General features: G+C 37.2%; 1 protein-coding gene across 2 annotated transcripts in view; it reads right to left on the reverse strand.

Annotated features, from left to right (window-relative positions):
* ANKRD29 (ankyrin repeat domain 29) overlaps positions 1–23,613 on the reverse strand; it is a 338,553-nt gene that overhangs the window by 267,944 nt on the left and 46,996 nt on the right. The window contains exons 1-2 of one of the 2 annotated variants that reach the window (XM_053714979.1): positions 8,821–8,910; positions 8,572–8,670 (exon numbers count right to left, since the gene is read on the reverse strand). In XM_053714979.1, coding sequence (XP_053570954.1) covers positions 8,572–8,652 — 81 coding nt within the window. In that variant the 5' untranslated portion in view covers positions 8,653–8,670; positions 8,821–8,910. Of the gene's footprint in view, positions 1–8,571; positions 8,671–8,820; positions 8,911–23,613 lie in introns of those variants that run through there. The other variant, XM_053714978.1, reaches the window with a different exon arrangement.

Genomic DNA, 23,613 nt, shown 5'->3' on the forward strand with positions numbered 1-23,613 from the left:
GATGACACCATATCTGGTCACCCAGGGATACAGAAAACCATTGAACTTACCCGTCGTAAGTTTTGGTGGCCAGGGATGAATAAATACATTTATGATTATGTCTCTAGGTGTGAGAATTGTGCTAGAAATAAAATTGAACATAAAAAACCCATAGGGTTACTTAGACCTCTGCCCATTCCAGATAAACCATGGAGTACTATTGCCATGGATTTTATAGTGGAGTTACCTGCATCACAACAATATAACACTATCATGGTAGTAGTCGACCATTTAACAAGACTGGCTCATTTTATTCCACTTAAGGGATTACCAACTGCCATGACTACAGCTAAAGTATTTCTTGATCAGGTTGTAAGACTACATGGTTTACCCTCTAATATTATTACTGACAGGGGTACCCAATTCACCTCTTCGTTCTGGAGATCTTTGTGTAAATTACTGAAAATTGATCATCGCTACACTACTGCTTTTCATCCTCAGACAAATGGGTTGACAGAAAGACTCAACCAGACTATTGAACACTTTTTACGTTGTTATATTTCACATTTACAAGATGACTGGCTAATTTACCTTCCTATGGCTGAATTTACTCATAATAATTCATTCTGTTCCTCAACCAAAACATCCCCCTTCTTCGCAACTTATGGGTACCATCCTAATACTATAACCTTGTCCCACAAAACAGTGAATTCCCCTTCAGCTTTAGATTTTTCTTCCAAGCTTCAAGATCGATTAAGAGTATTGAAAAAACATCTAGCCGAAGCTAAGGAATACCAAAAGAAATACTATGATCGGAAACATTCAATTGGACCTGAATATAAAATAGGTGACCTAGTATTACTCTCTACTAAAAACCTCAAACTTCAGGTCCCTAGCAAGAAATTGGCTAACCAATTTCTGGGACCTTACCCTGTGGAGCAGGTAATAAATCCCAATGTGGTCAAGCTCACGTTACCCAAGGACTACAAGTTTCATCCCACCTTCCATATTTCATTACTAAAACCTTTTGATTCAATGACACGTACGACAGTTGATCTTCCACCTCCTATCTCAGTGGATCTTCCAGAGGAATTTGAAGTTGAATCTATATTGGATTCTAGGATTCGACGACAAAGATTGGAATATCTCATCAGATGGAAGGGTTATGGTCCAGAGGATGATTCCTGGCATCTTCATTCGGAAGTTCATGCCCCTCGTCTGGTGAAGTCATTCCATCATCGTTACCCCCTTAAACCTGGTCTGGAATCCCCGGGGGTGATTCCCTGAGAAGGGGGGGATGTGATATCCCTTTAAGACTTTCTGACTATCAGCACTTCCTCCTATTTAAGGAAGTGCTTCTCCATTACTCAGTGCCTGAAAATTGAAGTGGATTCTCTCATCCTGTGCTACTGCTCATTCCAAGCAGTTTATTTTTCCCTTTCAGGTCTAAAGTATTTTATATTTTTGAAGGCTATTTGTATCTCAAAGTTTGCTGCACTTCTTTCCTGATTCCTTTTGGACCGTTACTTCTAATCATATTCCTACGCTTCCGGAACTCAATCACTCACAGCTGAAGCCGCACTCACACAAGCTGCTACCGGACGCCGCTCTCTAATTTTCTCCGGTTTAGTATTTACTCTGCTGTTAATACTGCTCTCCACGCTTCACCATCGCTTCTGGGGAAATCTGGTCTTATCACCACGCTGGTATTGGTATCGTATTATATACAAAGTTTAAGGTTTACAAATATAACGCTAAGTGTCATTACTTACCTGAGCTGCAATACTCTGAATTAACCTCCTCCTTGCTGGTCAATATTGCGTGTGTGTTGGAACATTGTATATATATTTTAGAGTGTTTGTGTGAGTTCGTGAAACTAAAGGAAAGTTACTTGAACATTACTTTACTAAGAATTGAACTTTATCAACTCATTTCATATCCTGAATATAAAGGAATTTTTCTCATTTTTTCTTTGTTCATAAACGAATCATTGTTTATATATTAGAAGCTTAATATGTTTCTCACATAAGAATTACTTTTATCATTCATAGAGGTATAATCCATACTTTTCATTTCAATTACTAAAAGTAAATGCTCACCTTGTGCATGCGAGTATATTAAGTTATATATACTTGCTGTTTACAAGAATAGAGCTACATTTCCTTTATTTTATTTTTCTCTAAAGTTTGGTGAGACAAATTTATCACACATATCACACTATAGCACTTAAAAAGGGAACTGACGCACGAAAATACAGTGTTTATTATGAACTTAGTGCATTAACACACACTAAGCAATGATTACAGTATAGTAGAACAAAGCAGTAATTAAACTTATAAATGCTTTACTTATTTTAAGGTATTACTATGATCCAAAAGCGCTGAGAGTCAACATTCAATGGAACATAAGCAGACACTATAGAGAAACTTCTCTCCAAGATTTTACCCAGCGTACTCTTCACCCTTCCTTAGCAATTCTAATAATTAAACCTACAAGTTTTGCAGGCATGTCTATCATTATAACAAAATAAGAGATTTTGTCATAACAAGCAGACATTCTCACACTAACCAAGTACTATCTGTCTCGTATAATGTTACATCCCACTCTTTCTAGATAAGCTCTGCTATGAGAACAGAAAGAGAATACAAATATAACTTATTCTTCTTATTCTTCTTAAAGGCAATACTCAAAGTAATATATGATACATATATATTCTGTATATATATACGTTCTCTTAAAGCAAAGTTTGAATGTACTTTTTTCATGATTCCATACACAAATAATTAATCAAAGTTTCCAATTCCTTACAGATGTACAGTTAGATTAGATAGATATATTTTTACATTTTCATATAATGTGTGCAGATTTTATTATCTAGCTCCAAACAATATACTGTGTAAAGTGTGCAAAAGCTTATTAATATATCATGACCCCTCCCGTTCAGTGATTGTTCAATAATCTTTGTTTTGATTCCTGTGCAAGTGAGGTACACTTTCCTTCCTGCAAATTCCTGCACAGACATGGGTGCCAGTAAATTTAATTAACTCAATAAAAGATTCATCTACTTTAAAATGAATACTCCTACAGAAATAACAACTAGGATTTAAACAAGAGCTAGATTACAAGTGACGCACTAATTTAACATACGCCCGTAAACGGGCAAATTTGCCCATTTATGGGCACACGACTCTTGGTAGTACTTTGTGCTAGCATTCATTAATCAGAGATCAGATCTCTGGTTAATGAAAAAAATTACCCCAAATTTGCCCCAAAATAAAGTGTAAATTTCTTTTTTTTTAAAAATAAATAAAAAGCATCTGCATGAAGCAGTTTTAAGGGGTTAAAGTGAACGGATGTTGGGTGTGCCTTTACATTGTTGTCTATGGGGACTGTGTTATTACTCTAAATATATATGTTTATGCTTATATACATATATATTTATGTGTTACATAATATATGTGTATACACATATAGGGGCCGATTTATTAAGCCCCGTATGGAGCTGTATGCACCTGTTTACGCGCCGTCAGAAACAGGAGTTAAAATTGGACGCAAATGTGCAGGGGGGGCATTGCACAAGCATTTAAAATGCTTGTACAATGATAAATGCAGACAGCATATGCGGTCGGCATTTATCATTGTGTGGCAGACATGATCCGCTACAGTGGATCATGTCCGCCCGCACATTTATAATTCGGCCTCATAAACACAAATATATATGTATATATTCATATATATTTAAACTTTGCTGCCCATCACTGCGCGACTTACCCCCTTTGCTGGGCTAGGTTCTCTGGCATGTTTCATAGCATGAGAACGGGGCTCCCATTGGAGCCTATGGAAGCGCACTTTCATGAGCACAAAGTTCCATGCAATGCAAATGCAAGGTTGCGTTCGCATAGCGCTCAACTTGTAATACCAGTGCACATTTGTGTGCGCCTGTATTACTGAGTGGAGCGCAAATAAGTTTAATAAGTTTAAGATTTGTCCCACTAGAATTTACATGTTGATAGATTAAAATTAACATTTAAAGGACATTTAAAGTGATAGTAAATCATATTCAGCTAGATTACGAGTTTTGAGCGCTATAGGGATTTTAACGACCGCCACAAAAATGGCATTATTTCACCTCCCTATAGCGCTGGTATTACAAGTTTTAAATAGCAGGCTTGTGCAGGCAATATGATTGCGTTGAGCTCCATACCGCACCGAAATCAAGCGCTGCTGTGCTCGTGCACGATTTCCCCTTAGACATCAATGGGGAAAGCAAGCAAAAAAAATGTCTAACACCTGCGATGGTGGAATGAAAAGATCCGTAATGCAGCCCCATTGATGTCTATTTTTCTCAAAATGTATAAATATGAGCAAGTATTTCTTTTAAAATTTGAACTTACATTTTCCTGGCCTTTTTGCCAGCCCCCCTCGCATTGTGCTTTTTTTTAAGCAGGCCACACATCCAATCGACATTCATGCCTCACGGCCAATTACAATTAATGGAAGCGCACTCCCGACCTCCCAGAGACATCGTGAACATATAAGTTAGATTCCAAGAATAATGGTTTACAGGTGAGTCAACAAAAAATATTTAGAATAAACAATGTCATAATATAGTGGTGCAGATCCTTAGTATCAAAATACATTTAACAACGTTAATGGAGATAACTAATGAGATACTACTCAAAAGTTAACAAAAGACAGGGGATTTGGCACTATTTAAATGTATTTATTAAAAAGTTATTAAATATCAAAATTTAAGTTAAAAATGTAAACTTAAATGTTGATATATAATAACTTATTTCTATAAATATATTTAAAAGAGTGCTAAATCCCCTGTCTTTTGTTAAAGGGACAGTATACACTAATTTTCATATAATTGGGGCTTGGTTAGGAGTCTGAAAATCAGTACAATGTTATTATTATTTATTATTATTTGTAAAGCGCCAACAGATTTTGCAGCGCTATAAACATAGGCAGTATACAAGATAACATTTATAGCGGTCAGGCCCTGTCGAGAGTTGTAATTGTTGTAGTTGGCTCTTATGAAGGCGATCTGCAAACAGTTGGGCTCATAGGCTTACATGCTAAGGGGTTAAAAATAAGCAAAATTATACGTTTAAAAAAAACACTCCCAGGTGGGCTATATAAATGGATCCTCTACAAAATATTTATGCAAAGAAACATCTAGTGTACAATGTCCCTTTTACTTTTGAGCAGTATCTCTTTAGTTATCTCCCTTAACTTTGTTAAATGTAGATTCCAAGAATATTTTATGTTGATAGCGCTGAGGACTGACTGCACATGCGCAGTTCATCTTCCTTGCAGGTCACGGAGGCACAATGATAGAGCGGGTGGGACAGCTCTATATGTCACCTATACTACAGCAAGGGAAATGAATGGGGGCGGAGGTACAGATGACAAATAGCAACAAATGCTTTATAAAATTATAAATGTGTGTTTTCTTAAATCTGACTATTTAAAAAACTGTTTTATATTAGTACATGGTAGAGAATGCAGTTACATTGAAACTATGTAGTCTTTACCATCACTTTAAAGGGATAGTAAAGTCAAAATTCAATTTAAATTGATTGGTTAGAGCATGACATTTTAAACAACTTTCCAATTTACTTCTGTTATTAATTTTGCTTAGTTCTCTTGGTATCCTTTGTTGAAGAGTAAACCTAGATGAGCTCATGGGACCGATTTATTAAATGTCGGACAGACATGATCCGCTTTAATGCACCATCTCCAACCGACATTGCTAAATGCCGACAGCATACACTGTCGGCCTTTTAACATTGCACAACCATTTCTAGTGAAATGCTTGTGCGATGCTGCCCCTGCACATTCACAGCCAATCAGAGGGTGTCAATCATCCTGATCGTATCTGATTGGGATGATTGCGGTTCGCCACCTCAGAGGTGGCTGACACATTAAGGAGCAGTGACCGCTGCTTCTTAACTTATGTTTCGATCGATCTGGGAACTTCGGGGGTAGATTGCAGCTTCCACTGCTTGATAAATCTACCCCTATGAGTGTGCATATTCTTTAGCCATCTGGCAGCAGTGTTTGCAATTTCTTTTATATCACTGTTTTTCAGACCTGTCCTCACGCCTCCCCAACAGGATAGATTTTCAGGATTACCTTGGGTGAGAGCAGGTAAAATAAATAGGTTTACTAATCAGCTGATTATTTCACCTGTGCTCCAGTTCAGATATCTTCAAAATCTTGCCTGTTAGGGAGACCAGAGGATAGGTTTGAAAACCAGTGGTTTATAGCAATGCTAAGTTACAAACACTGTACCATAGACTGCTATAAACACATACATGCTCCTGTGCTATCAGCCTACCAGTATACTGTAAGCTCTTCCCGGTAGACGGTAAGCTCTTCTCTATAGACTGTAAACTCTTCCCAGTATACTGTAAGCTCTTCTCTGTATACTGTAAGCTCTTCTCTGTATACTGTAAGCTCTTCCCTGTAGACTGTAAGCTCTTCTCTATAGACTGTAAGCTCTTCTCTGTATACTGTAAGCTCTTCCCTGTAGACTGTAAGCTCTTCTCTATAGACTGTAAGCTCTTTGGAGACCGGCCCTCCTCCTCCTGTACTAGTTTTGTTAAGTCTGTTGTGTTTTGTATCATATCTTATTGCAAATCTTTGTCATTAAATACTGCTATCTCTGTACTCAGTGCTACAGAATTTTGTGGTGCTATACAAATAAACATAATTGTAATAATAATAACCCTAATCACAAGCACTGTTGCAAACACTGCTGCCATATAGGGCTCGATTTATCATTCAAGGGCGCATTAAATTAAAAAATATAATTTTTTGAACTACCAAAATAAATCAATATGTGCCTATACTAAAACTAAAGCCCTCTTTAAAAAACAAACAAACAAAACACCCCGAAATAAAAAAACCCTATCTAACACTAAAGGTTATTCTAGCAATAGTCTATAGAATGGCTTTTTGTAGGACATTTCCCTAAAGTGAGTTAGCTCTTTTTCAAAAAAAAAAAATACAACTCCATTCTACAATAAAAGGGCATTTGGCTGGGCATTGTCTTAGAATGGCATTTGGAAGGTCAGTGCCCTAAAGTAAACAGCTCTTTTGTCCAAAAAAAAAGAAGCCCTATACTAAAAAAATTCTAAGTTTAAATAAACCCCTATCCTAAAAAAGATGCCCTGAGAAGGGCATTTTGTAGGGAATTTCCCTGATAAGGGCTTTTGGTAGGGCCTTGCCCTAAAGTCTAACAGCTTTATCGCCCTATTAGAAAATAAAAAAAAACATATCCTAAACAAATCATAACTTTAAAAAAACCCTAACCTAAACATAAAAAAAAAACCCTATCCTAAAAAAAGATTGCCCTAAGAAGGGCATTCCCCTAAAGCTATTTCAGCTCTTTTGGGTTAAAAAAAACACAAACCTATTCTAGAAAAAAACCTCCCCCAAAAAATCCTAACTCTAAACCCCAAAGTTTCTACTCACCCAACTTGACTCCGGTGGTGCTCATCTTCATGCTCGTGGTCCTCTTCTTCCATCCTATGCTTCTTTTCTTCTTATATTCATCCATGCAATCCTTCTTCATGCGGTCACCGCCGCACACTGAAGCTTGAATGCGAGGTTCCTCCTTATATAGGACTGCCCTTGCATTTTTATTGGCTGATTTTTTAATTCTTAGTCCAATCAACCAATAAAATTAAAGCTTTTTCTATTTGTTTATTGGACTAAGAATTAGACTAAGAAGAGAATTATCAGATAGAAGATGAGCTGACATAACTTTAGGACAATGCCCTACAAATCGCCCATTTTAGGGCAATCTTTTTTTTAGGATAGGGATTTTTTATTAGGTTTTTTACAAACACTCGCTAGCAACCTTGTGTTAATGAATGGATCACCACCACAACAATTTGGTTTTAATGCAACATGTGCATGGGTATAATTGTTTGGATGGAGTACAGAACTCAGACGGTTGTGAGGATATTTAATCAAAAATGCTGAGGGGATAAATCTCTATCAAACTCTACTACATGCAGATGCAATAGAGTAGGAAAAAAATACTATTTGTCTCAGTGTAGGTCACAGCAGGTGTTAGCATTAGTGTGTTCCTTCTCAATTAATACTAGTTAAAATGTATCAATATAATGGTATTATACACTGTTACTTGTTCAGTATATTGTTACACATTAAACAATTGCTTGCTTTAGATTTGTTTATGAGAGATATCTATGCTAGTTGTTTTCCAGGCTCAAATACTTATTTTAAAGCAGTTGCAAAGAGCTGAATATGCCAGCAGTAAACACATCTGATCGTTATAATCATAAATTATTAGGATCATTTTAGGGCAATCTTTTTTTTCTAGGATAGGGATTTTTTTTATGTTAGGGTTGTTGTTTTTATGAGAATTTTTTAGAATAGTTTTCTTTTATTTTTTTGCTGTTAGACTTTAGATTGTATATATATATATATATATAAATATTTGTAGGCAAGTCATTAGAGTTGTTAGATATGTGAGGACAGGTAAGTCTGATGGTTTATTTATTATTTTCTATGTGTATGGATTTGTAACAGAATATTTGATCATAGTTTTCCTACCTCTCTCTGCAGATTGATATCTGCACCTTGCAAGACTAGCTCCCGCACGCATTCCATGTGTCCAGCGTAAGACGCCACCATAAGGGAAGTGAGTCCAGACTGAGGAAAAAAACAACAATAAAATTAGATGGGATTAGAAGCTGTAATGCACATTAAATTTTTATGATTCAAATAGATTGTATGATTTAATAAAAATTGCAATTTACTTCAATTTACTATATATATAGTGATCAAGATATTTAGCCAAACCTCATTTATTTCTAGGGATCTCCCTTATTTGCTCAAACATTTTTACAGTCGCCCAGGCTCTCTTAATTATCTGCTCATAGAACATTTTTCTCCATCTTTTTTTTACAACATATAAAAACCTTGTTTCTAACATTTAATATTGTACTCTTGCCCTCTTGTTTTAGTTAATGATTGTGATGTATCTGACAGTTTGTCTTTACTCTCCCTGTGCCTTAAATGAGAAATAGAATTCACAGAATGCAGAAAGTTGTTGAATATATTAAAGGGACAGTCTACACCAGAATTTTTATTGTTTTAAAAGATAGATAATCCCTTTATTACCCATTCCCCAGTTTTGCATAACCAACACAGTTATAATAATATACTTTTAACCTCTGTGATTATCTTGTATCTAAGCCTCTGCAAACTGCCCCTTTATTTCAGTTCTTTTGACAGACTTGCAGTCTAGCCAATCAGTGCCTGCTCCCAGATAACTTCACGTGCACGAGCACAGTGTTATCTATATGAAATATGTGAACTAACACCCTCTAGTAGTGAAAAAATGTTAAAATGCATTCTGAAAAGAGGTGGCCTTCAAGGTCTAAGAAATTAGCATATGAACCTCCTAGGTTAAGCTTTCAACTGAGAATACCAAGAGAACAAAGCAAAATTGGTGCTAAAAGTAAATTGGAAAATTGTTTAAAATGACATGCTCTATCTGAATCATGAACGTTTATTTTGGCCTAGACTGTGTAAGCTAGACTGTGTGACTCAAGATGATTTTTATGAAGAATTTTGTTGTACCAAAATGTATCAAAATGGTAAAAGTGTTTTTTTTAAGTAACTAGTGTATAATTTTGTGAAATCCTATAGACTGTAAGCTCTTCCCGGTAGACTGTAAGCTCTTCCCGGTAGACTGTAAGCTCTTCCCAATAGACTGTAAGCTCTTCCATGTAGACTGTAAGCTCTTCCCGGTAGACTGTAAGCTCTTCCATGTAGACTGTAAGCTCTTCCCGGTAGACTGTAAGTTCTTCCCGGTATACTTTAAGCTCTTCTCTGTAGACTGTAAGCTCTTCTCTGTAGACTGTAAGCTCTTCCCGGTAGACTGTAAGGTCTTTACTGTAGACTGTAAGGTCTTCTCTGTAGAATGTAAGCACTTCCCGGTAGACTGTAAGCTCTTCCCTGTAGACTGTAAGCTCTTTCTGGTAGATTGTAAGCTCTTCCTAGTATACTTTAAGCTCTTTACTGTAGACTGTCAGCTCTTCTCTGTAGACTGTAAGCTCTTCTGGGTAGACTGTAAGCTCTTCCCGGTAGACGGTAAGCTCTTCACTGTAGACTGTAAGCTCTTCCCAGTATACTTTAAGCTCTTCTCTGTAGACTGTAAGCTCTTCTCTGTATACTGTAAGCTCTTCCCTGTAGATTGTAAGCTCTTCTCTATAGACTGTAAGCTCTTCTCTGTATACTGTAAGCTCTTCCCTGTAGATTGTAAGCTCTTCTCTATAGACTGTAAGCTCTTCTCTGTATACTGTAAGCTCTTCCCTGTAGACTGTAAGCTCTTCTCTATAGACTGTAAGCTCTTTGGAGAAGGGCCCTTCTCCTCCTGTACTAGTTTTGTTAAGTCTGTTGTGTTTTGTATCATATCTTATTGCAAATCTTTGTCATTAAATACTGCTATCTCTGTACTCAGTGCTACAGAATTTTGTGGTGCTATACAAATAAACATAATTGTAATAATAATAACCCTAATCACAAGCACTGTTGCAAACACTGCTGCCATATAGGGCTTGATTTATCATTCAAGGGCGGACAGGGGCATACATATTTGCCCCTGTCCGCCCCAGCTCTCCTCTGGCGGGCAGCAATCTACTGCCAGAAACATTGCACATGAGCGCTATTTTGAAAATGACCCCACTTTTACGTACACAATGGAACCAGTGCATGTATGTAAAATGAACATGTACTTAAAGGGAAGCAATACTTGTTTTTCACTTCTCAATGCATGTACTGCATTGCAATAGTTATTTACAGGCATAACTGTTATAGCTAATGCATTCATAACTAAAATAAACACAATGGGCGCGATCCGATATACGGCGTAGTTTGCGGCGCAAGCGAGGGAACCCGCGTCGCCCGCAGTTTCAGCTCGCAACTCGAGCTATCCAATATGCGGCGCCGTCAGTTGCTAAAGTGGAGTAAGTCTGACAAAGTAGCGATGTCCAGAAATCTGCGTAAGTACAGATTTTTGGAGTCGCCAGTGACTTGCACCACGTTAGAAACTGCCGGCGCCTACAAAACCTGACTAAAGTATGAAATCACCCGCACTGTCTAACACGCCTCCCAAACATAACCCGACACGTCTAACCCTCTATCCGCTATCCCCCCTCACTAGCCTAACAATAAAAAAAGTTATTAACCCCTAAACCGCCGCTCCCGTACCCCGCCGCAACCTAATAAAGTTATTAACCCCTAAACCGCCGCTCCCGTACCCCGCCGCCAGCTATATTAAATCTATAACCCCCTAAAGTGAGCCCCTAACACCGCCGCCATCTACCTTACCTACCCCCTAAAGTGAGCCCCTACCCCGCCGCCATCTATTTTAAAATTATTAACCCCTAATTTAATCCCCCTACCCCGCCGCCATCTATATTAAATTATTTAACCCCTAAAATACTAAACTATCCCTACCACTAAACCTAAGTCTAACCCTACAAATAGCCCTGAAAAGGGCTTTTTGCGTGGCATTACCCCAAAGTAAACTGCTCTTTTGCCAGCCCTTAAAAAGGCTTTTTGCGGGGCATGCCCCAAAGAAAACTGCTCTTTTACCAGCCCTTAAAAGGGCTTTTGGCGGGGCTTTGTCACAAAGTAAACAGCTCTTTTGCATCTAATCTAAATCCCCCTACACCGCCGCCAGCTATAATAAATGTATTAACCCCTAATCTAATCCCCCTACACCGCCGCCAGCTATATTAAATACATTAACCCCTAATCTAATCCCCCTACACCGCCACCAGCTATATTAACTATATTAACCCTAATTATATTAGGGTTAATATAGTTAATATAATTATTATATTATATATATTAACCATATTAACCCTAATTATATTAGGGTTAATATAGTTAATATCGTTATTATATTATATATATATTAAGTATAATAACCCTATCTAACTCTAACATCCCTAACTAAACTCTTATTAAAATAAATCTAATATTAATATTATTAATTAAAATATTCCTATTTAAATCTAAATACTTACCTATAAAATAAACCCTAAGATATCTACAATATAATTAATAATTACATTGTAGCTATGTTAGGGTTTATATTTATTTTACAGGTAAATTGTTAATTATTTTAACTAGGTATAATAGCTATTAAATAGTTATTAACTATTTAATAGCTACCTAGTTAAAATAATTACCCATTACCTGTAAAATAAATCCTAACCTAAGTTACAAATACACCTACACTATCAATAAATTAAATAAACTATAAATATCTATCTAAAAATACAATTAAATAAACTAAACTAAATTACAAAAAAAACAAACACTAAATTACAAAAAATATAAAAGATTACAGCAATTTTAAGCTAATTACACCTATTCTAAGCCCCCTAATAAAATAATAAAGCCCCCAAAATAAAAAAAATTCCCTGCCCTATTCTAAATTAAAAAAAGTTCAACGCTCTTTACCTTACCAGCCCTTAAAAGGGCCTTTTGCGGGGCATGCCCCAAAGAATTCAGCTCTTTTGCATTTAAATAAATATACAATACCCCCCCCAACATTACAACCCACCACCCACATACCCCTATTCTAAACCCACCCAAACCCCCCTTAAAAAAACCTAACACTACCCCCCTGAAGATCTCCCTACCTTGTCTTCACCACGCCGGGCCGCACTCCTCATCTGATCCGGGCGATGTCTATCCAAGCGGCAAAGAAGAATTCTTCATCCCGGCGATGTCTTTCTCCAAGCGGCAGCAAAGTCTTCTTCCATCCGGCAGCATCTTCCATCAAGCGGCATCTTCAATCTTCTTTCTTCGCTCCGCCAACACGGAGCATCCATCCCGGCCGACGACTGAACGAAGAAAGAGGTACCTTTAAATGACGTCATCCAAGATGGCGTCCGTCGAATTCCGATTGGCTGATAGGATTCTATCAGCCAATCGGAATTAAGGTAGAAAAATCTGATTGGCTGATTGAATCAGCCAATCAGATTCAAGTTCAATCCGATTGGCTGAACCAATCAGCCAATCGGATTGAACTTGAATCTGATTGGCTGATTCAATCAGCCAATCAGATTTTTCTACCTTAATTCCGATTGGCTGATAGAATCCTATCAGCCAATCGGAATTCGATGGACGCCATCTTGGATGACGTCATTTAAAGGTACCTCGCTCGTCGTTCAGTCGTCGGCCGGGATGGATGCTCCGCGTTGGCGGAGCGAAGAAAGAAGATTGAAGATGCCGCTTGATGGAAGATGCTGCCGGATGGAAGAAGACTTTGCTGCCGCTTGGAGAAAGACATCGCCGGGATGAAGAATTCTTCTTTGCCGCTTGGATAGACATCACCCAGATCGGATGAGGAGTTCGGCCCGGCGTGGTGAAGACAAGGTAGGGAGATCTTCAGGGGGGTAGTGTTAGGTTTTTTTAAGGGGGGTTTGGGTGGGTTTAGAATAGGGGTATGTGGGTGGTGGGTTGTAATGTTGGGGGGGGTATTGTATATTTATTTAAATGCAAAAGAGCTGAATTCTTTGGGGCATGCCCCGCAAAAGGCCCTTTAAAGGGCTGGTAAGGTAAAGAGCTTTGAACTTTTTTTAATTTAGAATAGGGCAGGGAATTTTTTTTATTTTGGGGGCTTTATTATTTTATTAGGGGGCTTAGAATAGGTGTAATTAGCTTAAAATTGCTGTAATCTTTTTTATTTTTTGTAATTTAGTGTTTGTTTTTTTTTGTAATTTAGTTTAGTTTATTTAATTGTATTTTTAGATAGATATTTTAGTTTATTTAATTTATTGATAGTGTAGGTGTATTTGTAACTTAGGTTAGGATTTATTTTACAGGTAATTGGGTAATTATTTTAACTAGGTAGCTATTAAATAGTTAATAACTATTTAATAGCTATTATACCTAGTTAAAATAATTAACAATTTACCTGTAAAATAAATATAAACCCTAACATAGCTACAATGTAATTATTAATTATATTGTAGCTATCTTAGGGTTTATTTTATAGGTAAGTATTTAGATTTAAATAGGAATATTTTAGTTTATAATATGAATTAGATTTATTTAATAAGAATTTAGTTAGGGTTAGATAGAGTTAATATAGTTAATATAAATACTATAGTAACTATATTAACTATATTAACCCTAATATAATTAGGGTTAATATAGTTAATATATATAATGTAATAACTATATTAACTATAATATACTTAGGGTTAATATAGATAATATAGCTGGCGGCGGGGTAGGTAGATTAAATTAGGGGTTAATAATTTTAATAGAGATGGCGGCGGTGTAAGGGGCTTACATTAGGGGTTAATACTATTAATATAGGTGGCGGCGGTGTAGGGAGGGCAGGTTATAGGGCAAAAGAGCTGTTTACTTTGGGGCAAAGCCCCGCAAAAGGCCCTTTTAAGGGCTGGTAATAGAGTTTATTACTTTAGGGGGATTAGATTAGGGGTTAATAATATTAATATAGCTGGCGGCGGTATAGGGGGATTAGATTAGGGGTTAATAATTTTTATATAGGTGGCGGTGGTGTAAGGGGTCAGATTAGGGGATAGATAAGGTAGATGGCAGCGGTGTAAGGGGTTCACATTAGGGGATAGATAAGGTAGATGGCGGCGGTTTTAGGGGTTCACATTAGGCGATAGATAAGGTAGATGGCGGCGGTTTTAGGGGCTCACAGTAGGGGGTTAGTTTATGTAGATGGCGGCGGGGTACGGGAGCGGCGGTTTAGAGGTTAATAACTTTATTAGGGATTGCGGCGGGGGATCGTGGTTGACAGGTAGATACACATTGCGCATGCGTTAGGTGTTAGGTTTTATTTAGCAGATCGCGGGTGACAGCTAGATAGACATTGCGCATGCGTTAGGTGTTAGGTTTATTTTCTAGCTAGTTTAGGGAGTTACGGGCTCCAATAGTCAGCGTAAGGCTTCTTACGGCTGCTTTTTGTGGCGAGGTGAAAATGGAGTAAGATTTCTCCATTTTCGCCACGTAAGTCCTTACGCTGAATATTGGATACCAAACTGCGCTGGTTTGGTATACCTGCCTATGGCCCAAAAAACTACGGGCGACGGCAGAAATATACGGGCGTAACTTCTAGGTTACGCCGTATATAGGATACCAAACCAGCGCAAATATTGGCGTCGCCGGCTTTTGCGGGCGACGATTTTTATCGGATCGACCCCAATAAGCTTAGGGCAAAAGAAAATATTTATTGTAAAATAAACACAATATTTTGCAAGCTTAGGGCAACAGAAAATATTTATTGTAAAATAAACACAATATTTTGTAAGCTTAGAATCAGCTTAGGGCAACAGAAAATATTTAATGTAAAATAAACACAATATTTTGTAAGTTTAGGATCAGCTTAGGGCAACAGAAAATATTTATTGTAAAATAAACACAATATTTTCTAAGCCTATGGTCATCTTAGGGCAACAAAAATATCTATTGTAAAATAAACACAATATTTTGTAAGCTTAGGGTCAGCTTAGGGCAACAGAAAATATTTATTGTAAAATAAACACAATATTTTGTTAACTTAGGATAAGCTTAGGGCAACATCATTTTTTTAAGTTAAGCCTTCAGGCTGTTTGATAATCTCAACCCCATCCTGCACATCTTCTACTGCACATCTACTTCTTATCTCTCCTCTTCAAGTTCTAGAAGGCTCAGTATGGGACGCAAGTAGTTCAGCAACATCTTCTGGCTCTACTTCCAGCTCTAGCTGCCTTGCCATCTCTACAATATTTTCAGTAACATTAGCTACAGGATCTTCAAAACCTTTGGAATCATCAGCTAACTGTGGGCATAATTTTTTCCAGGCCCTTTTCATTGTTGTTTCCTTTATGTCATTCTAAGCATCTCTTACAGTTTTAATGCAATCTAAAATGTTGTAGCTTTTCCAGAATTTCGAACTTCTTGCCCTGCACCTTCTTCTTTGTCATTTGCTGCAATACACTTACTGAATGTTATTTTTAAGTAGTTCAACTTGAAGGCAGCTATGACACATTGATCCATGGGCTGCAGTAGTAAGGTAGAATTTGGTGGTAGGAATTCCCCTTGAATGTTAGGGTTGAGCTCATTTAGCATTCGAGGGTGTCCAGGGGCATTATCGACAAGCAGCAAAATGTTGAAAGGGATATTGTTGTCCTTGCAATAGGCTTTCACCTCTGGAAAAAAGCAGATGTCAAACCAATCCTCAAAAAGGGCTGCAGTTACCCACACTTTTTTATTAGCCCTCCAATGCACTGGAAGTCTAGTTTTAACATAGTTCTTCAAAGCTCTTGGATTTTGCCAATGGCAAATTAGCAAAGGCTTTTACTTTAAGGTACCAGAAGCATTGCCACCTAACAGAAGGGTTATTCTATCTTTAGCTGGCTTGTAGCCTGGCATTGATTTTTCCTGTCTTGCGATGAAAGTTCTCGCAGGCATCTTCTTCCAGAATAGCCCAGTCTCATCCACATTAAAAATTTGATCTATGAAGTAGCTTTCATCTTGAATATTTTTGGCAAAATCACTTGGATAGCTTTCTACAGCCTCAGTATCTGCAGCAGCTGACTCTCCTTGTATTTTGATGTTATGTAGATTAGACCTCTTCTTAAACCTATCAAACCATTCATGGCTTGCAACAAATTCAGCATCCTTTGCTGCCTCACCTTAGTTAGACTTCAGGTCATTGAATAGGCTTAAGGCTTTACTTTGTTTAATTTACTGGTTTAAACTTTACAGGAACATGGTGTGTTGTCAGAATTTCTATCCAAAGTATTAAGAGTCTCTCCATGTCTGCAACAATGCTCTTCCTTTTTCAAATTGTTGTGGTGTTAACGGGCATAGCACTCTTATCTTCTGCAACAATTTTTTCTCTGTTCTTCATAACTGTGGTCCGAGTGAAGCCTAGCGTTCGGCCTGTTTCAGCTTGAATTACACCATCATACAATTTAATAATTTTAAGCTTCCTATTCAAGGTAATAGATTTACAGCTTTTCTTTTTATCTGACATTATTGCAAAGCGTCCACTAGCAGTCAGCTGTAGGTAAAGGTACATTTGTACTGTACTCAGAGTCGGCTCCAAGGGGGGGCATTGGGGGGCAATGCCCACCCAAATAGAATGCTGTGCCCCCTCAAAAAATATTGATATGATCATACTCTTTAAAAATAATAAATAAAACAATTAATTGTTATGTAATGCTGCATGCTGGGGGCGGAGTTAGCTGCCAAACTGTGAGGTTGTCAATGTCTTAACCTGTCTGTGTCTTAACCTCTTATTTGGAATTGGAAGTTAATTAGAGACTTTTTGGACTTGTCTTTAACCCTATTAATTTTACCTAACTATCGTGAGTTACTCATTTCCTTAAACAATAGACCATGATAAGAATATGATTGTATCATATAAATATAAAAGTCTATAAATTGCTACCGGCTTCTATCGACGCCTCAAAAGTGCACTGGGATCTTAGGCCGGGCCTAAGATCACAGTGCACTTTTGAGGCGTTGATAAAAGCCGGTAGCCATTTATAGACATATTTATTATATGATACAATCATATTCTTATAGGTTCACAGTATATAGGTTGTATTAAGTAGCCTAATATCTGTTAGTTATTGTGAAACAGCTATAGCTAAATCTAATCTACAAAATTACCAGTACCTGAAAACCTAGTATCCTCACTGCTATTGCAAACAAAGGTGTTAATTGCATTTGGAGGTTTGGGGTGCATGGCTGTTTAGGGGACATGATTGAGATTTGAGAATGAGTTTAAGGGTTTTGGATAATGGTGATTAAGGGGTGAATTGTTTTTAAGGAGCAATTGCACTGGGGATCTCAAGTTCAATGGCTCTGTTTTAGTGCACTGTATAGGATTTAGACTTCATTCTTTTACCTAGTGATTTTAGCACATATTCTCCAAATGTTAATAGTGGGGGATAAGCCAACCAGAAGCTACACTTTCCTGCAGAATATGTAGGTCTGCTCTTATTTTGACTCTCATACATGCTTTGTAAATGAGTGCCCCTCATGAAAAAAAAATGCCCCCCCCCATTTCATTTGTTCTGGAGCCGACCCTGACTGTACTGTGTGCCAAGCGTGATACAGTATACACCACTAATTTGGGTTCTGAATCCTTCAATTCAGTAAAGTACTACTCACGATTAGGTCCATTTCACTTCTAAACAATGTCAGCAATGTTGTCAGCGATCGGCCACCCCGCCTCTTCCTGGCCATGTACAACCATAGAGACTTCCTGGTCATGTGCGGCGGTATGTCCGTTCTCGTGAGTGTCCTTTAAGAGAAGGTCTGTACCAGGTATGTCCGTACTCCCTAGTGTCCGTAAAGTGAAGGTCCGTAAAGAGGGGTATGTCTGTGTATATATATATATATATATATATACACACATATTAAATGTGTAGCTTTGTTATAGACTATCGCAAAACACTGCTGCCATAGAGTACTAAAGACGCATGCACACTGCTGAGCTCTTATGAACCTACCTAGTTTAACTCTTCAATAGAAGATACCTAGAGAAAAAAGCAAATGTGGTAGCCAAAGTAAATTGGAAAGCTGTTTTAAATTGCATGCTCTATCCAAATCATGGAAGTTTAATTTTGACATTACTGTCCCTTTAATATAAAACTGATTTTAAATCTTGATTTGTGTTCTTCATTGGGATTGGATTTTGTTTGCAAATGTTATCATAGTAAGCATAAAAATGAAGCATAAACAACACAAGAATGTTGTAAGCACGCTCACTTTCATCCTATGGCTGCTGGAGATGCTTACAGCAGGCATCTCTGTCAACCTATGAGTTAAAATAATTAGCAGAACATTTTAGGTGAATTCCTGAGACATAAGGTCAATGGCTGTTCCTAGATCTAGGCATAAACACAATGCTGATGCCAGGAGTCATAAAATTAAAAATCCCTTGCCAACTACTAAAAACAATGCAAACAAAAACAATCAGAAAAAGTACCAGCAAATAAATCACTAAACCTTGTCATAAAAGACACTTTTAAACTTAGACCTGGGCAAAGAAAATATCAGAAAAAAATACTTTTAAAAGCACATTCTAACTTAAAAACCAAGGTGATTTAAGATAATAATAAAAAAAAAACGGGGAGATGAACAAGTGTGGAAAATAGTTTCATAAAAACTTGGTGTTTGCTCTGGTCTACTCTTGCTTTACTGGTTATTTAAATGCATGCTTAAAAAAAACGATTCTACCATCGTTGGTGTATGACAGCGTGCAAGGCGGAATGTTGCTCTTTACAGCTAAACCAAAGTATCCACTTGAATTGCTCTTTTGATACTAAACAAGCCATATTTTTTTAAAGAACTTTTGTGTACATTAAGTAACTCTCTTCTTCTTCACGTTGTCACTTAAATTATTATTATGCATGGAGATTTTTTTTTTCTGCCCCTGGAATTTTTTTTTTTTTTACAGATGCCCATAGTGTATCAAACACTTAAAGGGACACTGTACCCAATTTTTTTATTTCGTGATTCAGATAGAGCATGACATTTTAAGCAACTTTCTAATTTACTCCTATTATCAAATTTTCTTCATTCTTTTGGTATCTTTATTTGAAATGCAAGAAAGTAAGTTTAGATGCCGGCCCATTTTTGGTGATCAACCTGGGTTGTTCTTGCTGATTGGTGGATAAACAAAGAAAAATTGATAATAAGAATAAATTAGAAAGTGGCTTAAAATTGCATGCTCTATCTGAATCATGAAAGAAAAAATTTGGGTTCAGTGTCCCTTTAAAAGAGCAGCAGTTGCATGTAAGATAGAGTTAAAGCTTATTAAATTGTTATTGAATAAAAAACAAATGCATGTATACTTGTTCCTTCAGTGGTTGTTATGAACTCCTTTAACTACGCAAAGACGCACCTCTACAAACAGAACCAAAAAATAGTTTTCATAACATACACATGGGGGTCAATTTATTAAACCCCGGACGGACATGATTTGCAATAGCGAACCATGTCCGCCCTGCATCGCTAAATGCCGACAGCATATGCTGTCGGCATTTAACATTGCACAAGCATTTCACAAGAAATGTTTTTACAATGCCGCCTGCTGCACATTCCCCCGCCAATCGGCGGCTAGCAGGGGGTGTCAATCACCCCAATCGTATCTTATGACCGTTGCTTCTTAACTTCAGTTTCCAGATCGCCAGAAACTTTGTCCGGATTAAGCAGCATCTGCTCCTTAGTCTCTTTTTGGTGTAACAAGTAAAATATGTGTATCTGAGCAATTTAAAGAGACATGAAACCCAATTTTTTTCTTTCATGATTTAGAAAGAACACACAATTTTAAATAAATTTCCAATTTACTTCTATTATCTATTTTGCTTCATTCTCTTGGTATCCTTTGATGAAAAGCATATCTAAATAGGATCAGTAGCTGCTGATTGGTGGCTGCACATAGGTGCCTCATGTAATTGGCTCACCCATGTGCATTGCTATTTCTTCAACAAAGGATATCTAAAGAATGAAGCTAATTAAATAATATAAGTAAATTGGAATGTTGTTTAAAATTGTATTCTCTATCTGAATCATAAAAGAATAAATGTGGGTTTCATGTCCCTTTAAGTGCATAGACATATCTTTTTTTTTATTGTGAGCAATAACCAGCCAGGCTAACTGCACTTATAAAGTAAGATAACCAGAAAACGTGAGATTGGATGGGTGGAGGAAAGTTTCCATAGTAAAGAATGTTTTATGACTCACAAAATGTTTCCTGAGCCAGCATTTATCCTTTTTTCTTTCTAAAATGTGTTACTAAGAACGCGCCATATTATGCTCCAAACTTTTAATTTTGTCAAGTGAATGGAAAACCCATAAAGCTTCAATACTATCACAACACAATATTATGCTAAAATAATTATGATCAAATCCTGAAATATATATAAGCTTTTACTTGTTGGATATTCCTTAACCATGAGGTATATTTGGCACCACACTTTGAGACGTATGGCACATTTTAAAATGCCAATTAAACCATGGACATGTGGTCTGCATTAGTATTTTCCTTAAAGCTAATCTAATATTATTAGAATATCAAAACACTTGGCATAAACGGGAATATAGCAAAGGATCAAAATTCCATTTTGCATGCTACTTGCTTTAAAGTAAAATTAAATAAGGGCGAGACGTGTCCATGCAGTGATCTTCAGTAGTCTGACTTTCAGGAGCTTCGTAAGAACCTTGTATGATCCGCTGATTTTTACACTTCTTATACAGCATCAACACAGGAAAAGAGATATAGCAGGAACACAAGGTCTGGTGGAACCTATAGCTCTTAAATGTTGCTATATTTATGACTCTGGAGCAGCTGAATGGACTATGGAGGCCTATAGTGTGGCTGCTAACAATGCCAAGACCCCCCCCCCCCCCCCCGGTCATCCAGGTCATTAGCCACTTAGGGACCAAAAATAGTACTAGCATCCCACCCAGTGCAGAGTTTCAAATCATAAAAGGCTGGACGACAACACCTTTGTGAAAAATCATGTGGGGGAAAGATTTAACACATCACCTTGACAAAATATACTTCAAATTAGAGCTAAATATGCTGGCAATTTTGGAGAGTTGGTCCCGTGGACGCCTGACAAAGATTCAGAAACAAGAACCAGCAATTAACTCTGCATGCATGGTAACTTTCAATAGAAGATTTAATTCTTATGACAGTGGAGCGGCATGGGCCAGTAACACTGAGGGTGCATATGGAATGCTCCCTCAAGCTCAAAACCTTATTAATACAGAGAGCAATTTCATATTACATCAGACCCATCAAACTACTAACAATCTAAAAAAGCCACAGCTGTGTTATATACCTACATAAGCAGTTAAAGTGCCATAAAACATTTTGAGATCTGTGCATACCCTAAAAGGGCTAATTAAGTAAAAATAGTTTGCATAAAATTTTTTTTAAAAATTGCTGGAAAGTATTTAAATTTTTTTTTAAAAAATAAGCAAAATTACTTACATAGCCATGCTGTCTGGAACATTTTGATCCACCCCCCTTATCAGTGTTTAGCTTTAGAAACACAGGCATTGTATTTCAACTGAGATCACAGCTGCTTATTCGCTTCTAGGCATGCTCCAGCAGATAATGACTGTGCAAAGGTAGATATAGATACAGCCATAGAAGGAAATGTGTGGGGGGAATTAGAGCTGTACAATTCGGAAAGGGTTAATGGCGAGGCACTGCAGTATAAATTTGCAGGTAAAGTACATATTATTATATTTTGTCGCTATCCCAACTTGTTTTATGTCTCTTTAAAGGAAATGCTACGTTATCTGTCAATAGACTATGTCACTTACCTAATTTTGACAAAGGATAATACATTCCCTGCTAAAGGGACACTTGGTCTCACCAGCCCTCCTATATGGATCGACTACAAGGTACTATCCCCACACTTTAAAGGGCGATAAATATGGTTATCCATATTGCAATGACCTTAAAGGGACAGTCTAGTCCAATGTACTTTTATCATTAAATTTGATTTGTTCTCTAGGTATTCATACCTGAAAACTAAGCTCATATGCTCATTTTAAAGGCTGCCTCTTATCTCATGGAATTTTATTAGCTTTCACAGCTAGACAGTTTTAGTGCATATGTGCCATACAGATACCATTGTGCTCACTCCAATGGAGTTATGCATAAGTCAGCACTGATTGGCTGAAATGCAAGTTTGTAAAAAGTACTGAGAGAAGGTAGCAGTCTGCAGAGGCTTAGATACAAGGTAATCTCAGTGGTAAAAAGTATGATAATATGACAGTGCTGGTTATGCAAAACTGGGAAATGGGTAATAAAGGGATTATCTATTTTTTTAAACAATAAGAATTCTGGAGTAGAATGTCCCTATAAGGCTTCTGGAACTTTTATGGTCAGTCCATCCAGCCATTTGATGAGCTGGATGGATTGAAATAACCTGTCCATCTTGTACTAAAATTCATAAACTCCAGGACAATAGCCATTGTCAGCTGTTTTATATGCTGTTACTTAGTGAAGAACAATTACTTGTTTTGTTTTTTCCAATAAACTTTATTGGGTTTTCAAGTCATAACAATATAACAAAAACAGTAAACTGTTGATGCATATAAGGTTACAATCATGTATATCAGTATAGGTAGTTGTTTAAGATCATAAGTTATAGAAGGCGGTCTTACATGTAAAGAGAATAGACAGCGAAAAATGGAAGTACGGTATACAGTGTGTAAATTACATGGTACAGCTGGCAATCTCTTTAATTTCTATATTAGAGATAGCACAATAAGGTCAGATATAGGTAGAGGTTACAAAAAAATGGGGATGGGGAAGAGGGAACACCACATGGGGTTTTAGTTCAGTATAAAGGGCTCAGGTCAAAGTAACTGGAGGATCAGGTTACCTGTTCAACCAAGTATCCCAAATAGACCAGTAGTTTTCCATTTGGCCAATTGAATTGTAAAAGTACTTTTCCATTGTGGCCCTATAGTTCACTAGAGGACGTATCTCAGCCAGTTGTGGGGGATCCGACCTTTTCCATGCTCGAGTAATACATCATTTTGTAGCGGTTAGAATAAAAATCATCA

This window comes from Bombina bombina, chromosome 5 (assembly GCF_027579735.1).
Source record: "Bombina bombina isolate aBomBom1 chromosome 5, aBomBom1.pri, whole genome shotgun sequence".
Classification (NCBI taxonomy): Eukaryota; Metazoa; Chordata; class Amphibia; order Anura; family Bombinatoridae; genus Bombina; species Bombina bombina.